The sequence below is a fragment of the Oncorhynchus kisutch genome, unplaced genomic scaffold (assembly GCF_002021735.2).
Source record: "Oncorhynchus kisutch isolate 150728-3 unplaced genomic scaffold, Okis_V2 Okis02a-Okis13b_hom, whole genome shotgun sequence".
In the NCBI taxonomy this organism is placed as follows: domain Eukaryota; kingdom Metazoa; phylum Chordata; class Actinopteri; order Salmoniformes; family Salmonidae; genus Oncorhynchus; species Oncorhynchus kisutch.
This window is the reverse complement of record NW_022261979.1, coordinates 8,382,291-8,406,913: the sequence shown is the minus strand read 5'-3', so window position 1 is coordinate 8,406,913 and position 24,623 is coordinate 8,382,291. Positions and strand designations below refer to the sequence as shown.

Below are 24,623 nucleotides of genomic sequence, written 5' to 3'. Positions count from 1 at the left end.
ACTGGGACAGTAGACAGGGATGAGTATTGGTATCAGCCACATTAGACTGGGACAGTAGACAGGGATGAGTATTGGTATCAGCCACATTAGACTGGGACAGTAGACAGGGATGAGCATTGGTATCAGCCACATTAGACTGGGACAGTAGACAGGGATGAGTATTGGTATCAGCCACATTAGACTGGGACAGTAGACAGGGATGAGTATTGGTATCAGCCCAGTGATTCTGTAAAGAGCACCCAGCTTATGGACCACCGGACTGGAAGTCTGATGATTGGACGAGACAGGAGGAGGTATGACTGTTAACTGGCTGTCAGTCTGATGATTGGACAAGACAGGAGGAGGTATGACTGTTAACTGGCTATCAGTCTAATGATTGGGTGGGACTGGCTGACCAATCACAACACACTGACAGGACCGGACTAGTCCTCTTGACTGACCAATAGGATTTCTCAACTAAGATGTATGTCAGTCTGATGATGTTGATCGTGGGAGAGCGATTAACAACACTCTCACTGAGCGGGAATGGCTAAACAGCTGGCCAATGGCATGTGGGATATAAGTAGCCAGATAACCAATGGCAAGAGGGATGGGAGGAGTTGCCAGGTTAACTGAGGTGCCAGGGTGACTGAGTTGCCAGGGTGACTGAGGTGCCAGGGTGATGGAAGTGCCAGGGTGACTGAGTTGCCAGGGTGACTGAGTTGCCAGGTGTAACTGAGTTGCCAGGTGTAACTGAGTTGCCAGGTGTAACTGAGTTGCCAGGTGTAACTGAGTTGCCAGGTGTAACTGAGTTGCCAGGTGTAACTGAGTTGCCAGGTGTAACTGAGTTGCCAGGTGTAAACTGAGACATGATCAGATTATCATTGTGATGAGATGATATTCTAGGATTTTAGGACAAATCTGAGTAAATCTGATTCATGTGCTTTTAATGACGGTTTGTAATGAAGTTAGTGTATAAAAACATATTCATTTAATGAACATTATTTTATTGTTTAACAGGAAGTGAGAAAGAGGATATTGTCAATAACTGATGCAATAGGAGAGTTATACACAAATCTACAAAGTCCCAATAAAATGAAATGGAAGAGATTTAGTTTTTTTAAATCCCACCAAATCCAACCAGGAACAACAAGTTGATCAGCTTGACTTTACCCCCCCCCCTGGTGATTGACCACGACACAGTTAGGTACTGAGCTAATGACCCCGCTGCCATCTGGGAACAACAGAACCTGTCCTGGGGGGGAGGGGTTGTTGTCTCACTGATTCTATATACTGTAGCCTCCTCACCCCAGTCTGAGGTGACAACAGAACCTGAGAAGCCACACAGGGGTGTGGTTCTTATTTTGACCGTGGTGCCATTTTACTGGGGTCCCTGTTTACGAGGCTCAGTAGAAAGTAGGGGTGTAACTAACGGGTTCACCAAACCAACGGTTCGGTACGCATTGCAGTTTTCTTTTGGGGGGGGGGGGGGGGTCACGGTTCGGTTTCGGGAACAGCAAGACTATGAAAATGGTAACAGTTGCAGCAGCTAATTTATGTTAATTTAATACAATCCTACGGGTTGTTTTCCTTATATGGTCATGACATAATACCGGATGACATCACAATCTGTTCTACTTCCTTAAATATTAAAAAACGATTCATCGTCAACAACTCAAATAAAGTACCCATAATGGTGTGAAATCATAAAGTAAGCATGACTCAGACATGATATGGATCTGTGTTATAATGTTTCCTTACCATGATACACATAGAAACACTGTCAGAAAGAGTGCCTGTTGCGCGGTACTTCTCATTTCCTACTCCGGAGTAATGTGATTGGCTGTTACTGTTTAGTAGCTCTCCGTAGCCCTGGAGGTCCATCCATCTGTAGTAAGCACAGCCCAGGGTGCATTGGGCCAAATCATTGAAAACGTTTGGCTTTAGCCTGTTTATATAGAGCGGGTACTACATGTCCTCAGAAATGGGTGTGAGAGGACAAAGTTACTAACGTGGCTCGAGGACTTTCACAAGGAGTTGAAACAACGTATTCTACTCAACCACCGAGAAAGGGCACACATCCGCAGCTATAAAACACACCTGTTGCTCTCGTCATTTCTTTGTCCCGGTCAGAATCAGCTGCGAAGGGCTGTTTGAACACAGAGGGGAGGAGAAAGTCTGGTTTTTGTGTTTCTGTCATTCTCCGAGTGGGAATACTGGGGTGATGTCAGCGTCAACATGTTTGAGGTGTTGTCTGCTGCATAAACTATTCTACTTGAGTAGTGGAGACATATTCTCTCTGTCCATCACCGTGTAATCTACTGAGAAGAGAAAACGTTCGCACAAAACCGGAGATTTAGGTATATCAACCCCACCGATGACCCCCCTACAGAACTAGTTTCCAGGTTTATTGACCCCCCTACAGAACTAGTTTCCAGGTTTATTGACCCTCCTACAGAACTAGTTTCCAGGTTTATTGATCCTCCTACAGAACTAGTTTCCAGGTTTATTGACCCTCCTACAGAACTAGTTTCCAGGTTTATTGATCCTCCTACAGAACTAGTTTCCAGGTTTATTGACCCCCCTACAGAACTAGTTTCCAGGTTTATTGACCCCCCTACAGAACTAGTTTCCAGGTTTATTGATCCTCCTACAGAACTAGTTTCCAGGTTTATTGATCCTCCTACAGAACTAGTTTCCAGGTTTATTGACCCCCCTACAGAACTAGTTTCCAGGTTTATTGATCCTCCTACAGAACTAGTTTCCAGGTTTATTGACCCTCCTACAGAACTAGTTTCCAGGTTTATTGATCCTCCTACAGAACTAGTTTCCAGTCTCACAACAACAATAGTTTGAAATGCGTCAGTTAAGATTTGAATTTGGATAACAAACTGCTGTAGTTGTTTTTTCAACTAGCATACAACACAGGATAGACATAGCCTATAGGCCTCGTGTTTGATGTACTCATTCAGGTTCACAGTGTGAACTGAACCGAGGTACCAGTACACCCCTAGTAGAAAGAGTGTGAGCGAGAGGAGAGAAATAAGGAGACGAGATCGGGTGAGACGGCAGGTTCTGTGTTCGTGTGTTGCGTCTGGCTCTGGTGTCACAAATCATACCTCACAGCCAAGCGGAGAAAGGTCAAATGTCACAGCTAGAGTCGAAAGCTCAACAACAGGTTGGATACAGGGGTCAAAGGGTCACCGCTGTTCTACGACCGCCTCTGCGACTGAGTCTCAGCCTGAGTGGCAGATCAATTTGCTGGGAGCCACACATCACAGGGTATTAGAGCTGCCTGTGTTACACTGTTAGTGGAGGACGAAGACAGCCAGGGCCAAGGCCAGGCACTGGAGACGCCTCACCACAGAAATGATCACCACTCTGGGCCAGAACATCTGTGAAGGCAGGGAGGATACAATCAGGGGGATACTATTATTGAAGGCAGGGAGGATACAGTCAGGGGGATATTATTATTGAAGACAGGGAGGATACAGGGAGGATACCGTCAGGGGGATATTATGATTGAAGACGGAGGATACAGTCAGGGGGATATTATGACTGAAGACAGGGAGGATACAGGGAGGATACAGTCAGGGGGATATTATGATTGAAGGCAGGGAGGATACAGTCAGTGGGATATTATGACTGAAGGCAGGGAGGATACAGTCAGGGGGATATTAATATTGAAGGCAGGGAGGATACAGGGAGGATCACTATCACTTGGATGTCTATATGGATCTGTTATATAATAGATGAACAAGGACAACCCAGTCGACAGGAGAGTGCTGATCTGAACCAGGTGTTCCTTGACTATATCAGCTAAAAAGTAGAAGACAGGGAGGATACAGGGAGGATACAGTCAGGGGGATATTATGATTGAAGGCAGGGAGGATACAGTCAGTGGGATATTATGACTGAAGGCAGGGAGGATACAGTCAGGGGGATATTAATATTGAAGGCAGGGAGGATACAGGGAGGATCACTATCACTTGGATGTCTATATGGATCTGTTATATAATAGATGAACCAGGACAACCCAGTCGACAGGAGAGTGCTGATCTGAACCAGGTGTTCCTTGACTATATCAGCTAAGAAGTATTTCTGTCTCAAAGAATCTAAAGCTGGCTGTGTCCAGAAAAGTGTGAGTGAGGAGATGATTCCTCCTACCCTACTAGACAGGGCCCTGGTCAACAGTAGTCTACTAGATAGGGCCTTGGTCAACAGTAGTCTACTAGATAGGGCCCTGGTCAACAGGAGTCCCCTACATAGTGCCCAGGTCAACAGTAGTCTACTACATAGGGCGCTGGTCAACAGGAGTCCACTACATAGGGTGCTGGTCAACAGTAGTCTATTACATAGGGCCCTGGTGAACAGGAGTCCACTACATAGGGAATAGGGTGCCATTTAGTCCACTACATAGGGAATAGGGTGCCATTTAGTCCACAACATAGGGCCCTGGTCAACAGTAGTCCACTACATAGGGAATAGGGTGACATTTGGTCCACTACATAGGGCCCTGGTCAACAGTAGTCCACCACATAGGGAATAGGGTGCCATTTAGTCCACTACATAGGGAATAGGGTGCCATTTAGTCCACTACATAGGGAATAGGGTGCTATTTAGTCCACTACATAGGGAATAGGGTGACATTTGGTCCACTACATAGGGCCCTGGTCAACAGTAGTCCACTACATAGGGAATAGGGTGCCATTTAGTCCACTACATAGGGAATAGGGTGCCATTTAGTCCACTACATAGGGAATAGGGTGCCATTTAGTCCACTACATAGGGAATAGGGTGCCATTTAGTCCACTACATAGGGAATAGGGTGGCACATGGGACAAAGGCTTCGACAAAGCAGAGCCATACTAAGAGCATTAAAGAGAGCATTTTGTTCAGCGGTTGATCAGTACAAGTATAAATCAAAGATTATTGAGGTAAATCCCAGACATTTGACCCAAATCTGTTAACCCCCCCCCCAAAAAAACATAGTGGGATTAATGATTTTAATAAACACCCGTGTGTGATGGCCCTGGACAATCTATTTTGCTTTCATATTCTAATCTATAGGCCTACGGGTTTCAGTATTTTATTTCTAAAAGAAAATAAGATTGCCCAAGAGATGAATGTAATTAATTAATTAAGTCAAAAAAAATGTGGAGTCCCCTGATCAGCAGTTAAATAACTGTTTTACCGCTGATAATGTTCCTCTATGGGGAATGTGTTCCTAAGTGTTGCTGGGACTGGGACACACACACACACACACACACACACACACACACACACTGGTCTGAAACTAGAGCCTCTACATACTGGTCTGAAACTAGATCCCCTCTACATACTGGTCTGAAACTAGATCCCCTCTACATACTGGTCTGAAACTAGATCCTCTACATACTGGTCTGAAACTAGATCGTCTACATACTGGTCTGAAACTAGATCCCCTACATACTGGTCTGAAACTAGATCCCCTACATACTGGTCTGAAACTAGATCCTCTACATACTGGTCTGAAACTAGATCCCCCTACATACTGGTCTGAAACTAGATCCTCTACATACTGGTCTGAAACTAGATCCTCTACATACTGGTTTGAAACTAGATCCCCTACATACTGGTTTGAAACTAGATCCCCCTACATACTGGTCTGAAACTAGATCCCTCTACATACTGGTCTGAAACTAGATCCCCCTACATACTGGTCTGAAACTAGATCCCTCTACATACTGGTCTGAAACTAGATCCCTCTACATACTGGTCTGAAACTAGATACCCCTACAGTGTCTAATTAACCTGTGGTGCTGCTGGGTGAGGAGTTGGTTCAGCATTGTTCTACAAAACCACAGATTAAAGGTACCACATCAAAGACAGCGACTGATATCCCCCCCATGGTCTCTGGGGCAGGTCTGTCAGGGAAGCATGAACACAGTCACATCCCCATGGTCTCTGGGGCAGGTCTCCCAGGGAAGCATGAACACAGTCACATCCCCTGAGTCTCTGGGGCAGGTCTCCCAGGGATGCATGAACACAGTCACACACATCCCCTGAGTCTCTGGGGCAGGTCTGCCAGCCGTCAGACACAGAGAGGGAGGAACCTCATCTCTCTAGGTATCAATGCAGACACACGCGCGCCTGGCAACACTGCCTGTCTGCACTAGACAATGTTTACCCTATGATGTTTGTGTCTGGAGCGTAATGTTAAACTAACTGAATGTGTTTTAACCTAATCTGAGGTTGTCCATTGAGCAGAACCCTTAGAGTACACACTGACTCACTATCACAGGTACAGAGGGGAAGAAACTACCTCCTCCCCATATTGATATTTATTAATTTAGCTCCTTTGCACCTCAGTATCTCTACTTGAACACTCATCTTCTGCACATCTATCACTCCAGGGTTTAATTACTAAATTGTAATTATTTTGCCACCATGGCCTATTTATTGCCTTACCTCCCTAATCCTACCTCATTTGCACACACTGTATACAGACTTTCTATTGTGTTATTGACTGTATGTTTGTTTATTCCATGTGTAACTCTGTGTTGTTGTTTGTGTCGCACTGCTTTGCTTTATCTTGGCCAGGTCGCAGTTGTAAATGTGAACTCGTTCTCAACTAGCCTACCTGGTTAAATAAAGGTGTTCTCAACTAGCCTACCTGGTTAAATAAAGGTGTTCTCAACTAGTCTACCTGGTTAAATAAAGGTGTTCTCAACTAGCCTACCTGGTTAAATAAAGGTGTTCTCAACTGGCCTACCTGGTTAAATAAAGGTGTTCTCAACTAGTCTACCTGGTTAAATAAAGGTGTTCTCAACTAACCTACCTGGTTAAATAAAGGTGTTCTCAACTAGTCTACCTGGTTAAATAAAGGTGTTCTCAACTAACCTACCTGGTTAAATAAAGGTGTTCTCAACTAGTCTACCTGGTTAACTAAAGGTGAAATATTATGTATATTTTTAAAGAACCATAGAAGTTATAATACTAGATTGGACATGAACCTTCTTATGACAGCTATAAAAGTCAGCCATGTTGGTCAGGGAGTTAGTGAACCATGGTTCTCCAGACTTTGAAGATTGTATCTGCACTGTATGTGTTAGCTAGCTAGCCAGTTTTAGAGGATTGATTCCATTACATTTTCAAATTAACTGCCGATACAACAACATTCCATTACATTTTCAAATTAACTGCCGATACAACAACATTCCATTACATTTTCAAATTAACTGCCGATACGACAACATTCCATTACATTTTCAAATTAACTGCCGATACAACAACATTCCATTACATTTTCAAATTAACTGCCGATACGACAACATTCCATTCAAACAAAAACAGTCAACCCACAGACATACACCGGCTGACATCATCAGATGACAGGATTTAGACTAGTTGTAAATGCAACAGGTACTGTTCTAGTATCATATAAAACAGCACTCACAGTCTCTCCTGCCATTCATTCCAATGAGACCACGTTGGGATTTCTCCCTGACCAATATGGCTGCCATTTCTCACCAGAATTCTGGAACTTTTAGGGTTGATGACACAGTCCCTCTAGGAGCCCTTAAACTGCTCTGTCTCACTCATAATCACACACACCAGGAGACTAGACCATCTAGTACTGTCAAATACACATCAGCCTTGTTTAGAAACACCACAGACACTGACGACCCAGAACCTTGTTTATCAACCCTGAGATACACCACAGACACTGACGACCCAGAACCTTGTTTATCAACCCTGAGATACACCACAGACACTGATGACCCAGAACCTTGTTTATCAACCCTGAGATACACCACAGACACTGACGACCCAGAACCTTGTTTATCAACCCTGAGATACACCACAGACACTGACGACCCAGAACCTTGTTTATCAACCCTGAGATACACCACAGACACTGACGACCCAGAACCTTGTTTATCAACCCTGAGATACACCACAGACACTGACGACCCAGAACCTTGTTTATCAACCCTGAGATACACCACAGACACTGACGACCCAGAACCTTGTTTATCAACTCTTAGATACACCAGACACTGACGACCCAGAACCTTGTTTATCAACTCTTAGATACACCAGACACTGACGACCCAGAACCTTGTTGATCAACCCTTATATACATATCACAGAGACAGTAAGATTAGAGTGGTGAGTGGCACAGCGGTCTACGGCACTGCATCTCTGTGCAAGAGGCGGCACGACAGACACCCTGGTTCGATTCCAGGCTGTATCACAGCGGTCTACGGCACTGCATGTCTGTGCAAGAGGCGGCACGACAGACACCCTGGTTCGATTCCAGGCTGTATCACAGCGGTCTACGGCACTGCATGTCTGTGCAAGAGGCGGCACGACAGACACCCTGGTTCGATTCCAGGCTGTATCACAGCGGTCTACGGCACTGCATGTCTGTGCAAGAGGCGGCACGACAGACACCCTGGTTCGATTCCAGGCTGTATCACAGCGGTCTACGGCACTGCATGTCTGTGCAAGAGGCGGCACGACAGACACCCTGGTTCGATTCCAGGCTGTATCACAGCGGTCTACGGCACTGCATGTCTGTGCAAGAGGCGGCACGACAGACACCCTGGTTCGATTCCAGGCTGTATCACAGCGGTCTACGGCACTGCATGTCTGTGCAAGAGGCGGCACGACAGACACCCTGGTTCGATTCCAGGCTGTATCACAGCGGTCTACGGCACTGCATCTCTGTGCAAGAGGCGGCACGACAGACACCCTGGTTCGATTCCAGGCTGTATCACAGCGGTCTACGGCACTGCATCTCTGTGCAAGAGGCGGCACGACAGACACCCTGGTTCGATTCCAGGCTGTATCACAGCGGTCTACGGCACTGCATCTCTGTGCAAGAGGTGGCACGTCTAGAACAGGGACAGAGAGGACACTGCCCAGTCTAGAACAGGGACAGAGAGGACACTGCCCAGTCTATAACAGGGACAGAGAGGACACTACCCAGCCTATAACAGGAACAGAGAGGACACTGCCCAGCCTATAACAGGGACAGAGAGGACACTGCCCAGCCTATAACAGGGACAGAGAGGACACTGCCCAGCCTATAACAGGGACAGAGAGGACACTGCCCAGCCTATAACAGGGACAGAGAGGACACTGCCCAGCCTATAACAGGGACAGAGAGGACACTGCCCAGCCTATAACAGGGACAGAGAGGACACTGCCCAGCCTATAACAGGGACAGAGAGGACACTGCCCAGCCTATAACAGGGACAGAGAGGACACTGCCCAGCCTATAACAGGGACAGAGAGGACACTGCCCAGCCTATAACAGGGACAGAGAGGACACTGCCCAGCCTATAACAGGGACAGAGAGGACACTGCCCAGCCTATAACAGGGACAGAGAGGACACTGCCCAGCCTATAACAGGGACAGAGAGGACACTGCCCAGCCTATAACAGGGACAGAGAGGACACTGCCCAGCCTATAACAGGGACAGAGAGGACACTGCCCAGCCTATAACAGGGACAGAGAGGACACTGCCCAGCCTATAACAGGGACAGAGAGGACACTGCCCAGCCTATAACAGGGACAGAGAGGACACTGCCCAGCCTATAACAGGGACAGAGAGGACACTGCCCAGCCTATAACAGGGACAGAGAGGACACTGCCCAGCCTATAACAGGGACAGAGAGGACACTGCCCAGCCTATAACAGGGACAGAGAGGACACTGCCCAGCCTATAACAGGGACAGAGAGGACACTGCCCAGCCTATAACAGGGACAGAGAGGACACTGCCCAGCCTATAACAGGGACAGAGAGGACACTGCCCAGCCTATAACAGGGACAGAGAGGACACTGCCCAGCCTATAACAGGGACAGAGAGGACACTGCCCAGCCTATAACAGGGACAGAGAGGACACTGCCCAGCCTATAACAGGGACAGAGAGGACACTGCCCAGTCTATAACAGGGACAGAGAGGATAGTCCCCAGTCTATAACAGAGAGGACACTGCCCAGCCTATAACAGGGACAGAGAGGACACTGCCCAGCCTATAACAGGGACAGAGAGGACACTGCCCAGCCTATAACAGGGACAGAGAGGACACTGCCCAGCCTATAACAGGGACAGAGAGGACACTGCCCAGCCTATAACAGGGACAGAGAGGACACAGCCCAGTCTATAACAGGGACAGAGAGGACACAGCCCAGTCTATAACAGGGACAGAGAGGACACAGCCCAGTCTATAACAGGGACAGAGAGGACAGTCCCCAGTCTATAACAGGGACAGAGAGGACAGTCCCCAGTCTATAACAGAGAGGACACTGCCCAGCCTATAACAGGGACAGAGAGGACACTGCCCAGCCTATTCTCTCAGTGTCTGCCTGCCTGCATGTCTTTGTACCCCAGGCTCCAATCAATAGGCAGGGTTGAGGACGGTTAAGAGTATTGCATGTGTTGGTCTGTCCAATGACAAGGCCCCATTGTTTCCCCGACACATACAGAGAGACATGAGTAGATTCCTCTGACTTACCTAGGGGGTCAAAGGTCAAAGCTCTGGACAGGAAGCAGAGGTGCAACAGGCTGTTCTTTAAAACACACATTGTCTCTCTGACACGCGCACACACACACACACACACACACAACATACAAGCTTCTCTCTCTTGCTCTGGCTGTCTACAAACAGCAGATTATGACCTCCACTGATTGGGTCGTCACCGTGTGTGTGTGTGTGTGTGTGTGTGTGTGTGTGTGTGTGTGTGTGTGTGTGTGTGTGTATACCACTGAGAAGCCCAGGTCTTCTGGGGTAATTCCCTGAGAGGAATCACAACAGGCCCTTTTCCTGATTCAAACTGATGAAATTAGCCTTTTCCATTAAACATTAACAACCCCATTGATGTTAGAACCCATGTGAGGAGGGGAGGGAGGCTGTAAACACCATGAAACAGGGAGGAGACGAGGGAGGGGGGAGGGAGGGAGGCTGTAAACACCATAAAACAGGGAGGAGACGAGGGAGGGAGGGGGACGAGGGACGGACAGGGGGGAGGAGACGGGGGGGCGAGGGAGGGGGGGGGGGACGGACAGGGGGGAGGAGACGGGGGACGAGGGAGGGAGGAGACGGGGGACGGACAGGGGGGAGGAGACAGGGGACGGACAGGGGGAGGAGACGGGGGACGAGGGAGGGAGGCTGTAAACACCATAAAACAGGGAGGAGACGGGGGACGGACAGGTGGGAGGAGACGGGGGACGGACAGGGGGGAGGAGACCGGGGACGGACAGGGGGGAGGAGACGGGGGATGAGAGGCTGTAAAAAGGATCCTGTTCAAGCTGGAAGGAAGGGAGGATGAGGCGACACTGTTTTCTAAACCCACCTACCGCTCGCTCATCAAATATTCAATATATCTCCTGAGAAATTCAATTTCTTTCTGCCTCCCACCCAACCGACACGGCATGATGTTGCAGCTCAGCGCTGTCATGGGGGCCCCTGGTTGCTTCCTCCTCTGGAAACATCAAAACACCTTCTGTACCCCTCTGGGCTTATCCTTGCATTCACGTAATCTGTGGTTGGTTGGTTGGTTGGTTGGTTGGTGTATGTGTGTATGTGTGTGTGTGTGTGTGTGTGTGTGTGTGTGTGTGTGTGTGTGTGTGTGTGTGTGTGTGTGTGTGTGTGTGTGTGTGTGTGTGTGTGTGTGTGTGTGTGTGTGTGTTTAACTATACTTGTGGGGACCACAAGGTCAAATGCTATTTATAGGGGATTTCGGGTTAAGGTTAGGTTTAGATTTCGGGTTAAGGTTAGGTTTAGATTTCGGGTTAAGGTTAGGTTTAGATTTCGGGTTAAGGTTAGGTTTAGATTTCGGGTTAAGGTTAGGTTTAGATTTCGGGTTAAGGTTAGGTTTAGATTTCGGGTTAAGGTTAGGGTAAACAGGATTTTGAATGGGACTGAATTGTGCGTCCCCACAAGGTTAGTTATACAGGACTGTGTGAGAGTTTTGCAGATGGATGTGTGTACTACTGGGTCAGAAGGCCTGTATATCAAACCATAATGAGGTTCCTCTGTATTCAAACACAAAACCACATCAAGGTTTCATGAGATGAATAACACTTAGCCAGGGTAATGATGGGGAGAACACTTAGCCAGGGTTATGATGGGGACAACACTTAGCCAGGGTTATGATGGGGAGAACACTTAGCCAGGGTTATGATGGGGAGAACACTTAGCCAGGGTTATGAAGGGGAGAACACTTAGCCAGGGTTATGATGGGGAGAACACTTAGCCAGGGTTATGATGGGGAGGACACTTAGCCAGGGTTATGGTGGGGAGGACACTTAGTCAGGGTTACGATGGGAATAACACTTAGCCAGGGTTATGGTGGGGACAACACTTAGCCAGGGTTACGATGGATAGGACACTTAGCCAGGGTTATGATGGGGACAACACTTAGCCAGGGTTATGATGGGGAGAACACTTAGCCAGGGTTATGGTGGGGACAACACTTAGCCAGGGTTACGGTGGGGACAACACTTAGCCAGGGTTACGATGGGGAGGACACTTAGCCAGGGTTATGGTGGGGAGGACACTTAGCCAGGGTTATGGTGGGGAGGACACTTAGCCAGGGTTACGATGGAGAGGACACTTAGCCAGGGTTACGATGGGGATAACACTTAGCCAGGGTTATGATGGGGATAACACTTAGCCAGGGTTATGATGGGGATAACACTTAGCCAGGGTTATGATGGGGAGAACACTTAGCCAGGGTTATGATGGGGAGAACACTTAGCCAGGTGCAGGGTCGTAGCAGTGCAGGGTCGTAAAGGTGCAGGGTCGTAGCGGTGCAGGGTTGTAAAGGTGCAGGGTCATAACGGTGCAGGGGCTTAACGGTGCAGTGTCGTAACGGTACAGAGTCGTAACGGTACAGGGTCATAACGGTGCAGGGTCGTAACGGTGCAGGGTCGTAACGGTGCAGTGTCGTAACGGCGCAGGGTCGTAACGTAACGGTACAGGGTCGTAACTGTACAGGGTCGTAACGGTACAGAGTCGTAACGGTACAGGGTCGTAACGGTACAGAGTCGTAACGGTACAGGGTCGTAACGGTACAGGGTCGTAACGGTACTACTGGGTCAGAAGGCCTGTATATCAAACCATAATGAGGTTCCTCTGTATTCAAACACAAAACCACATCAAGGTTTCATGAGATGAATAACACTTAGCCAGGGTAATGATGGGGAGAACACTTAGCCAGGGTTATGATGGGGACAACACTTAGCCAGGGTTATGATGGGGAGAACACTTAGCCAGGGTTATGATGGGGAGAACACTTAGCCAGGGTTATGATGGGGAGAACACTTAGCCAGGGTTATGATGGGGAGAACACTTAGCCAGGGTTATGATGGGGAGAACACGTAGCCAGGGTTATGATGGGGAGGACACTTAGCCAGGGTTATGGTGGGGAGGACACTTAGCCAGGGTTACGGTGGGGACAACACTTAGCCAGGGTTACGATGGATAGGACACTTAGCCAGGGTTATGATGGGGACAACACTTAGCCAGGGTTATGATGGGGAGAACACTTAGCCAGTGTTATGGTGGGGACAACACTTAGCCAGGGTTATGGTGGGGACAACACTTAGCCAGGGTTACGATGGGGAGGACACTTAGCCAGGGTTATGGTGGGGAGGACACTTAGCCAGGGTTACGATGGAGAGGACACTTAGCCAGGGTTATGATGGGGACAACACTTAGCCAGGGTTACGATGGGGATAACACTTAGCCAGGGTTACGATGGGGAGAACACTTAGCCAGGGTTACGATGGGGAGAACACTTAGCCAGGGTTACGATGGGGAGAACACTTAGCCAGGGTTATGATGGGGAGAACACTTAGCCAGGGTTATGATGGGGAGAACACTTAGCCAGGGTTATGATGGGGAGAACACTTAGCCAGGGTTACGGTGGGGACAACACTTAGCCAGGGTTACGATGGGGAGGACACTTAGCCAGGGTTATGGTGGGGAGGACACTTAGCCAGGGTTACGGTGGGGACAACACTTAGCCAGGGTTACGATGGATAGGACACTTAGCCAGGGTTATGATGGGGACAACACTTAGCCAGGGTTATGATGGGGAGAACACTTAGCCAGTGTTATGGTGGGGACAACACTTAGCCAGGGTTATGGTGGGGACAACACTTAGCCAGGGTTACGATGGGGAGGACACTTAGCCAGGGTTATGGTGGGGAGGACACTTAGCCAGGGTTACGATGGAGAGGACACTTAGCCAGGGTTATGATGGGGACAACACTTAGCCAGGGTTACGATGGGGATAACACTTAGCCAGGGTTACGATGGGGAGAACACTTAGCCAGGGTTATGATGGGGAGAACACTTAGCCAGGGTTACGATGGGGAGAACACTTAGCCAGGGTTATGATGGGGAGAACACTTAGCCAGGGTTATGATGGGGAGAACACTTAGCCAGGGTTATGATGGGGAGAACACTTAGCCAGGGTTATGATGGGGAGAACACTTAGCCAGGTGCAGGGTCGTATCAGTGCAGGGTCGTAAAGGTGCAGGGTCGTAGCGGTGCAGGGTCGTAGCGGTGCAGGGTTGTAAAGGTGCAGGGTCATAACGGTGCAGGGGCTTAACGGTGCAGTGTCGTAACGGTACAGAGTCGTAACGGTACAGGGTCGTAACGGTGCAGGGTCGTAACGGTGCAGGGTCGTAACGGTGCAGGGGCTTAACGGTGCAGTGTCGTAACGGCGCAGGGTCGTAACGTAACGGTACAGGGTCGTAACTGTACAGGGTCGTAACGGTACAGGGTCGTAACGGTACAGAGTCGTAACGGTACAGGGTCGTAACGGTACAGAGTCGTAACGGTACAGAGTCGTAACGGTACAGGGTCGTAACGGTACAGGGTCGTAACGGTACAGAGTCGTAACGGTACAGGGTCGTAACGGTACAGGGTCGAAGAGGTGCAGGGTCGTAACGTAACGGTACAGAGTCGTAACGGTACAGAGTCGTAACGGTACAGGGTCGTAACGGTACAGGGTCGTAACGGTGCAGGGTCGTAACGGTGCAGGGGTCGTAACGGTGCAGGGTCGTAACGGTACAGAGTCGTAGAGGTGCAGGGTCGTAACGGTGCAGGGTCGTAACGGTACAGGGTCGTAGAGGTGCAGGGTCGTAACGGTGTCACTCTCTCTCTCTCACCTTGAACTCACGTGTGTCTGTGAATCTGAGTCACTGAATTCCCCAGACCTTAACAATGTATTGAGACCGGTGCCAGCCAGGCACCGGTCTGAGTGACGAGGCCGGCCAGGCACCGGTCTGAGTGACGAGGCCAGCCAGACACCGGTCTGAGTGAGGAGGCCAGCCAGGCACCGGTCTGAGTGATGAGGCCAGCCAGACACCGGTCTGAGTGAGGAAGCCAGCCAGACACCGGTCTGAGTGAGGAGGCCAGCCAGGCACCGGTCTGAGTGAGGAGGCCAGCCAGACACCGGTCTGAGTGAGGAGGCCAGTCAGGCACCGGTCTGAGTGAGGAGGCCAGCCAGACACCGGTCTGAGTGAGGAGGCCAGCCAGACACCGGTCTGAGTGAGGAGGCCAGCCAGGCACCGGTCTGAGTGACAAGGCCAGCCAGGCACTGGTCTAGCGAGCTACCTCTGGCCTCCCCCCGTTTGTCGCCGGCTACCTGTGTGTGTGTGTGTGTGCGTGTGCGTGTGTGCGTGTGTTTCCCCTGGTTGAAAACAGCAGCTTACCCTGTATTGATTGAAATGATCTCTATCAGAGGGTTCTTTCTAATCTTGGGCAGATCCAGTCTGGCTCCACCGAGACGCTTCCCGTTGTCCTTCTTCTGACCCAGCAGACGCACCGAGTGACCTTCACACACAACACACACAAATACTAGTCAGGACACCGAGTGACCTTCACACACAACACACACAAATACTAGTCAGGACACCGAGTGACCTTCACACACAACACACACAAATACTAGTCAGGACACCGAGTGACCTTCACACACAACACACACAAATACTAGTCAGGACACCGAGTGACCTTCACACACAACACACACAAAAATACTAAAAAAAAGCTAACATTTAAACACTTTATGGACATTAGGAGCCTGCTTTTCCTAATGAGATCATTATTTCAGCACACTTCTCAATAGCAGTTTATCCTGACTAAACCAGCCTCACCCCACAAACTGGAAGTAGCTTTAGTAATGCTATAGGCCAGATAATGCTGTATGTATTAGTAATGCTATAGGCTAGATAATGCTATAGACTAGATAATGCTGTATGTATTAGTAATGCTATAGGCTAGATAATGCTCTATGTATTAGTAATGCTACAGGTTAGATAATGCTCTATGTATTAGTAATGCTATAGGCTAGATAATGCGCTATTTATTAGTAATGCTATAGGCTAGATAATGCTCTATGTATCAGTAATGATATAGGCAAGATAATGCTGTATGTATTAGTAATGCTACAGGCTAGATAATGCTATATGTATTAGTAATGTTATAGACTAGATAATGCTGTATGTATTAGTAATGCTATAGACTAGATAATGCTCTATGTATTAGTAATGCTATAGGCTAGATAATGCACTATTTATTAGTAATGCTATAGGCTAGATAATGCTCTATGTATTAGTAATGCTATAGGCTAGATAATGCTGTATGTATTAGTAATGCTATATGCTAGATAATGCTATTGGTAAGATAATGCTGTATGTATTAGTAATGATATATGCTAGATAATGCTGTATGTATTAGTAATGCTATAGGCAAGTTAATGTTCTATGTATCAGTAATGATATAGGCTAGATAATGATGTATGTATTAGTAATGATACAGGCTAGATAATGCTGTATGTATTAGTAATGCTATAGGCAAGTTAATGTTCTATGTATCAGTAATGATATAGGCTAGATAATGATGTATGTATTAGTAATGCTATATGCTAGATAATGATGTATGTATTAGTAATGATATAGGCTAGATAATGCTGTATGTATTAGTAATGCTATATGCTAGATAATGATGTATGTATTAGTAATGATATAGGCTAGATAATGATGTATGTATTAGTAATGCTAGGTCCACACTACCTAGAGTATAATGTGGGGAGATGTTTAGGTTCACACTACCTAGAGTATAATGTGGGGAGATGTTTAGGTACACACTACCTAGAGAATAATGTGGGGAGATGTTGAGGTCCCAACTCCCTAGAGTATAATGTGGGGAGATGTTTAGGTCCCCACTACCTAGAGAATAATGTGGGGAGATGTTTAGGTCCACACAACCTAGAGAATAATGTGGGGAGATGTTTAGGTCCCCACTACCTAGAGAATAATGTGGGGAGATGTTTAGGTCCACACAACCTAGAGAATAATGTGGGGAGATGTTTAGGTCCCCACTACCTAGAGAATAATGTGGGGAGATGTTTAGGTCCCCACTACCTAGAGAATAATGTGGGGAGATGTTTAGGTCCCCACTACCTAGAGAATAATGTGGGGAGATGTTTAGGTCCCCACTACCTAGAGAATAATGTGGGGAGATGTTTAGGTCCACACAACCTAGAGAATAATGTGGGGAGATGTTTAGGTCCCCACTACCTAGAGAATAATGTGGGGAGATGTTTAGGTCCCCACTACCTAGAGAATAATGTGGGGAGATGTTTAGGTCCCCACTACCTAAAGTATAATGTGGGGAGATGTTTAGGTCCCCACTACCTAGAGAATAATGTGGGGAGATGTTTAGGTCCCCACTACCTAGAGAATAATGTGGGGAGATGTTTAGGTCCCCACTACCTAGAGAATAATGTGGGGAGATGTTTAGGTCCCCACTACCTAGAGAATAATGTGGGGAGATGTTTAGGGTCCCCACTACCTAGAGTATAATGTGGGGAGATGTTTAGGTCCCCACTACCTAGAGAATAATGTGGGGAGATGTTTAGGTCCCCACTACCTAGAGAATAATGTGGGGAGATGTTTAGGTCCCCACTACCTAGAGAATAATGTGGGGAGATGTTTAGGTCCCCACTACCTAGAGAATAATGTGGGGAGATGTTTAGGTCCCCACTACCTAGAGAATAATGTGGGGAGATGTTTAGGTCCCCACTACCTAGAGAATAATGTGGGGAGATGTTTAGGTCCCCACTACCTAGAGTATAATGTGGGGAGATGTTTAGGTCCCCACTACCTAGAGTATAATGTGGGGAGATGTTTAGGTCCACACAACCTAGAGAATAATGTGGGGAGATGTTTAGGTCCACACAACCTAGAGAATAATGTGGGGAGATGTTTAGGTCCACACAACCTAGAGAATAATGTGGGGAGATGTTTAGGTCCCCACTACCTAGAGTATAATGTGGGGAGATGTTTAGGTCCACACAACCTAGAGAATAATGTGGGGAGATGTTTAGGTCCCCACTACCTAGAGAATAATGTGGGGAGATGTTTAGGTCCCCACTACCTAGAGAATAATGTGGGGAGATGTTTAGGTCCACACAACCTAGAGAATAATGTGGGGAGATGTTTAGGTCCACACAACCTAGAGAATAATGTGGGGAGATGTTTAGGTCCACACAACCTAGAGAATAATGTGGGGAGATGTTTAGGTCCACACAACCTAGAGAATAATGTCAATATAACAAGACATACAGATATCTATCACTACACCCGGGAGGGAGGGAGGGAGGTACTGTAGGGAGGGAGGGAGGGAGGTACTGTCGGGAGGGAGGGAGGTACTGTTCGGGAGGGAGGGAGGTACTGTCGGGAGGGAGGGAGGTACTGTAGGGAGGGAGGGAGGGAGGGAGGTACTGTAGGGAGGGAGGGAGGTACTGTAGGGAGGGAGGGAGGTACTGTAGGGAGGGAGGGAGGTACTGTAGGGAGGGAGGGAGGTACTGTAGGGAGGGAGGGAGGTACTGTAGGGAGGGAGGGAGGGAGGGAGGTACTGTAGGGAGGGAGGGAGGTACTGTAGGGAGGGGAGGGAGGGAGGTACTGTAGGGAGGGAGGGAGGAATGGATGGAGGTACTGTAGGGAGAATGGAGGGAGGTACTGTAGGGAGGGAGGGAGAAATGGATGGAGATACTTTAGGGAGGGTGGGAGGTACTGTCGGGAGAGAGGGAGGTACTGTCGGGAGAGAGGGAGGTACTGTAGGGAGGGAGGGAGGTACTGTAGGGAGGGAGGGAGGAATGGATGGAGGTACTGTAGGGAGGGAGGGAGGAATGGATGGAGGTACTGTAGGGAGGGAGGTACTGTAGGGAGGGATGAATGGAGGGAGGTACTGTAGGGAGGGAGGTACTGTAGGGAGGGAGGGATGAATGGATGGAGGTACTGTAGGGAGGGAGGGATGAATGGATGGAGGTACTGTAGGGAGGGAGGGAGGAATGGATGGAGGTACTGTAGGGAGGGAGGGAGGGAGGTACTGTAGGGAGGGAGGGAGGGATGGATGGAGGTACTGTAGGGAGGGAGGGAGGAATGGAGGGAGGTGCTGTAGGGAGGGAGGTACTGTAGGGAGGGAGGGAGGAATGGATGGATGTACTGTAAGGAGGGAGGGAGGAAGGGAGGTACTGTAAGGAGGGAGGGAGGGAGGTACTGTAGGGATGGAGGGAGGGAGGTACTGTAGGGAGGGAGGGAGGAATGGATGGAGGTACTGGAGGGAGGGAGGAATGGATGGAGGTACTGGAGGGAGGGAGGGAGGGAGGGAGGGAGGGAGGGAGGGAGGGAGGGAGGGAGGGAGGGAGGGAGGGAGGGGAGGGAGGGAGGGAGGGAGGGAGGGAGGGAGGGAGGGAGGGAGGAATGAAAGAGATGAGAGAGGGAGTAAAAGCTAACTGGATGACATCGTGAGCCATAGAGATCTCTCATAAGAGGTGAGGTATTTCTCTCTCTCTCCTCAGAGTCTGATGTTTTCTAATAGTTTTGTTATAAATCAGCGGCGGAGAGATGAAGACGATGACCAGGTGCTTAATGCCCTTCGTCGTATCAAAGTTCCTGTGTCCGAGACGGCTACTGAGCCTCTCTCAGCCCCCACATCATAGGCTAGAATGTAATTACAGAACTGTTGCCAGCTCCTCCTGCCTCCAGAAGAATGTGAACTCATAACACCAGCTAAATCACTTCTACAACCCATCTACATGATAATAACTGGGAGAGAAGAGCATCAACTCCCCAGATAGAGGCAAGATCATGTCATTCTATATTTCACTGGTTCAGTGAAAAGTCATGGATGTTAAAAACATTGTTTCTCCTCCTCCTCCTCCTCCTCCTCCCTTCTGTGAAGGAGATCAACAGAGAGCCCTGTAGAGACACCGGGGAGCCACTGATACAGCAGAGATACAGTAGAATGTCTAGATGAGGGGTCTGGTATGTAGATATGATGATACTGTGTTAGTAGATACAGTAGAATGTCTAGATGAGGGGTACCAGGTCTGGTATGTAGATATGATGATACTGTGTGTTAGTAGATACAGTAGAATGTCTAGATGAGGGGTACCAGGTCTGGTATGTAGATATGATGATACTGTGTTAGTAGATACAGTAGAATGTCTAGATGAGGGGTCTGGTATGTAGATATGATGATACTGTGTGTTAGTAGATACAGTAGAATGTCTAGATGAGGGGTACCAGGTCTGGTATGTAGATATGATGATACTGTGTGTTAGTAGATACAGTAGAATGTCTAGATGAGGGGTACCAGGTCTGCTATGTAGATATGATGATACTGTGTTAGTAGATACAGTAGAATGTCTAGATGAGGGGTATCAGGTCTGGTATGTAGATATGATGATACTGTGTGTTAGTAGATACAGTAGAATGTCTAGATGAGGGGTACCAGGTCTGGTATGTAGATATGATGATACTGTGTGTTGGTAGATCCAGTAGAATGTCTAGATGAGGGGTACCAGGTCTGGTATGTAGATATGATGATACTGTGTTAGTAGATACAGTAGAATGTCTAGATGAGGGGTACCAGGTCTGGTATGTAGATATGATGATAGTGTGTTAGTAGATACAGTAGAATGTCTAGATGAGGGGTACCAGGTCTGGTATGTAGATATGATGATACTGTGTGTTAGTAGATACAGTAGAATGTCTAGATGAGGGGTACCAGGTATGGTATGTAGATATGATGATACTGTGTGTTGGTAGATACAGTAGAATGTCTAGATGAGGGGTACCAGGTCTGGTATGTAGATATGATGATACTGTGTGTTAGTAGATCCAGTAGAATGTCTAGATGAGGGGTACCAGGTCTGCTATGTAGATATGATGATACCGTGTGTTGGTAGATACAATAGAATGTCTAGATGAGGGGTCTGGTGTGTAGATATGATGATACTGTGTTAGTAGATACAGTAGAATGTCTAAATGAGGGGTACCAGGTCTGGTATGTAGATATGATGATACCGTGTGTTGGTAGATACAATAGAATGTCTAGATGAGGGGTCTGGTATGTAGATATGATGATACTGTGTTAGTAGATACAGTAGAATGTCTAGATGAGGGGTATCAGGTCTGGTATGTAGATATGATGATACTGTGTGTTAGTAGATACAGTAGAATGTCTAGATGAGGGGTACCAGGTCTGGTATGTAGATATGATGATACTGTGTTAGTAGATACAGTAGAATGTCTAGATGAGGGGTACCAGGTCTGGTATGTAGATATGATGATACTGTGTTAGTAGATCCAGTAGAATGTCTAGATGAGGGGTCTGGTATGTAGATATGATGATACTGTGTGTTGGTAGATCCAGTAGAATGTCTAGATGAGGGGTACCAGGTCTGGTATGTAGATATGATGATACTGTGTTAGTAGATCCAGTAGAATGTCTAGATGAGGGGTACCAGGTCTGGTATGTAGATATGATGATACTGTGTTAGTAGATCCAGTAGAATGTCTAGATGAGGGGTACCAGGTCTGGTATGTAGATATGATGATACTGTGTTAGTAGATCCAGTAGAATGTCTAGATGAGGGGTACCAGGTCTGGTATGTAGATATGATGATACTGTGTTAGTAGATCCAGTAGAATGTCTAGATGAGGGGTACCAGGTCTGGTATGTAGATATGATGATACTGTGTTAGTAGATCCAGTAGAATGTCTAGATGAGGGGTACCAGGTCTGGTATGTAGATATGATGATACTGTGTTAGTAGATCCAGTAGAATGTCTAGATGAGGGGTACCAGGTCTGGTATGTAGATATGATGATACTGTGTTAGTAGATACAGTAGAATGTCTAGATGAGGGGTACCAGGTCTGGTATGTAGATATGATGATACTGTGTTAGTAGATACAGTAGAATGTCTAGATGAGGGGTACCAGGTCTGGTATGTAGATATGATGATACTGTGTGTTAGTAGATCCAGTAGAATGTCTAGATGAGGGGTACCAGGTCTGGTATGTAGATATGATGATACTGTGTTAGTAGATACAGTAGAATGTCTAGATGAGGGGTACCAGGTCTGGTATGTAGATATGATGATACTGTGTGTTAGTAGATCCAGTAGAATGTCTAGATGAGGGGTACCAGGTCTGGTATGTAGATATGATGATACTGTGTTAGTAGATACAGTAGAATGTCTAGATGAGGGGTACCAGGTCTGGTATGTAGATATGATGATACTGTGTTAGTAGATCCAGTAGAATGTCTAGATGAGGGGTACCAGGTCTGGTATGTAGATATGATGATACTGTGTTAGTAGATCCAGTAGAATGTCTAGATGAGGGGTACCAGGTCTGGTATGTAGATATGATGATACTGTGTTAGTAGATACAGTAGAATGTCTAGATGAGGGGTACCAGGTCTGGTATGTAGATATGATGATACTGTGTGTTAGTAGATCCAGTAGAATGTCTAGATGAGGGGTACCAGGTCTGGTATGTAGATATGATGATACTGTGTGTTAGTAGATACAGTAGAATGTCTAGGTGAGGGGTCTGGTATGTAGATATGATGATACTGTGTGTTGGTAGATACAGTAGGGGGAGACACTCCAGACCCAAACTGTTTCAGACCTATATCCATCCTGCTCTCCGAAAGCCAAGTTAACAAACAGATCATCGACCATTTCGAATCCTACCGTACCTTAGTGATGTTTAGTGGGGGTTTAGTGACGGTTTAGTGACGGTTATGTGGCGGTTTAGTGATGGTTACGTGACGGTTACGTGACAGTTTAGTGACGGTTACGTGGCGGTTTAGTGACGGGTTAGTGGGGGTTTAGTGACGGTTTAGTGACGGTTACGTGACGGTTTAGTGGCGGTTACGTGGCGGTTTAGTGACGGTTTAGTGGCGGTTACGTAACGGTTACGTGGCGGTTTAGTGACGGTTACGTGGCGGTTACGTGACGGTTTAGTGGCGGTTTAGTGATGGTTATGTGGCGGTTTAGTGATGGTTACGTGACGGTTACGTGACAGTTTAGTGACGGTTACGTGGCAGTTTAGTGGCGGTTTAGTGACGGGTTAGTGGGGGTTTAGTGACGGTTACGTGACGGTTACGTGACGGTTACGTGACGGTTTAGTGGCGGTTACGTGACGGTTTAGTGGCGGTTACGTGGCGGTTTAGTGACGGTTTAGTGGCGGGTACGTGGAGGTTTAGTGATGGTTACGTAACGGTTACGTGACGGTTTAGTGGCGGTCACATGGCTGTTTAGTGACGGTTACGTGACGGTTTAGTGGCGGTTACATGGCTGTTTAGTGGCGGTTACGTGACGGTTTAGTGGCGGTTACATGGCTGTTTAGTGGCGGTTACATGGCTGTTTAGTGACGGTTACATGGCTGTTTAGTGACGGTTATGTGGCGGTTTAGTGGCGGTTACATGGCTGTTTAGTGGCGGTTACATGGCTGTTTAGTGGCGGTTACATGGCTGTTTAGTGGCGGTTATGTGACGGTTTAGTGACGGTTACGTGACGGTTACGTGACGGTTACGTGACGGTTACGTGGCGGTTTAGTGGCGGTTTAGTGACGGTTTAGTGACGGTTACGTGACGGTTTAGTGGCGGTTACGTGACGGTTTAGTGACGGTTTAGTGGCGGTTTAGTGGCGGTTTAGTGATGGTTTAGTGGCGGTTACGTGGTGGTTTAGTGGCGGTTACGTGACGGTTTAGTGACGGTTTAGTGGCGGTTTAGTGATGGTTTAGTGACGGTTACGTGGCGGTTTAGTGACTGTTACGTGGCGGTTTAGTGACGGTTTAGTGGCGGTTTAGTGGCAGTTTAGTGATGGTTACGTGACGGTTTAGTGACGGTTACGTGACGGTTTAGTGGTGGTTACGTGACGGTTTAGTGACGGTTACGTGGCGGTTTAGTGACGGTTACGTGGCGGTTACGTGGCGGTTTAGTGATGGTTTAGTGACGGTTACGTGGCGGTTTAGTGGCGGTTTAGTGGCGGTTTAGTGACGGTTTAGTGACGGTTACGTGACGGTTTAGTGATGGTTTAGTGAAAGTTTAGTGATGGTTACGTGGCGGTTTAGTGACCGTTACGTGGCGGTTTAGTGATGTTACGTGGGGGTTTAGTGGTGGTTACGTGGCGGTTTAGTGATGGTTTAGTGGCAGTTTAGTGATGGTTACGTGGCAGTTTAGTGATGGTTTAGTGACGGTTACGTGGCGGTTTAGTGGCGGTTTAGTGATGGTTTAGTGACGGTTACATGACGGTTTAGTGGCAGTTAC

The 24,623-nt window shown here is 47.7% G+C and overlaps 1 protein-coding gene across 2 annotated transcripts in view; it reads right to left on the bottom strand.

Moving 5' to 3' along the window:
- LOC109885706 (threonylcarbamoyladenosine tRNA methylthiotransferase-like) overlaps nt 1-24,623 on the bottom strand; it is a 288,428-nt gene that overhangs the window by 60,154 nt on the left and 203,651 nt on the right. For both annotated transcript variants that reach the window (XM_031812256.1, XM_031812255.1), the window contains exon 7: nt 15,703-15,823. In XM_031812256.1, the coding sequence (XP_031668116.1) occupies nt 15,703-15,823 (121 nt within the window). The remainder of the gene's footprint in view (nt 1-15,702; nt 15,824-24,623) is intronic.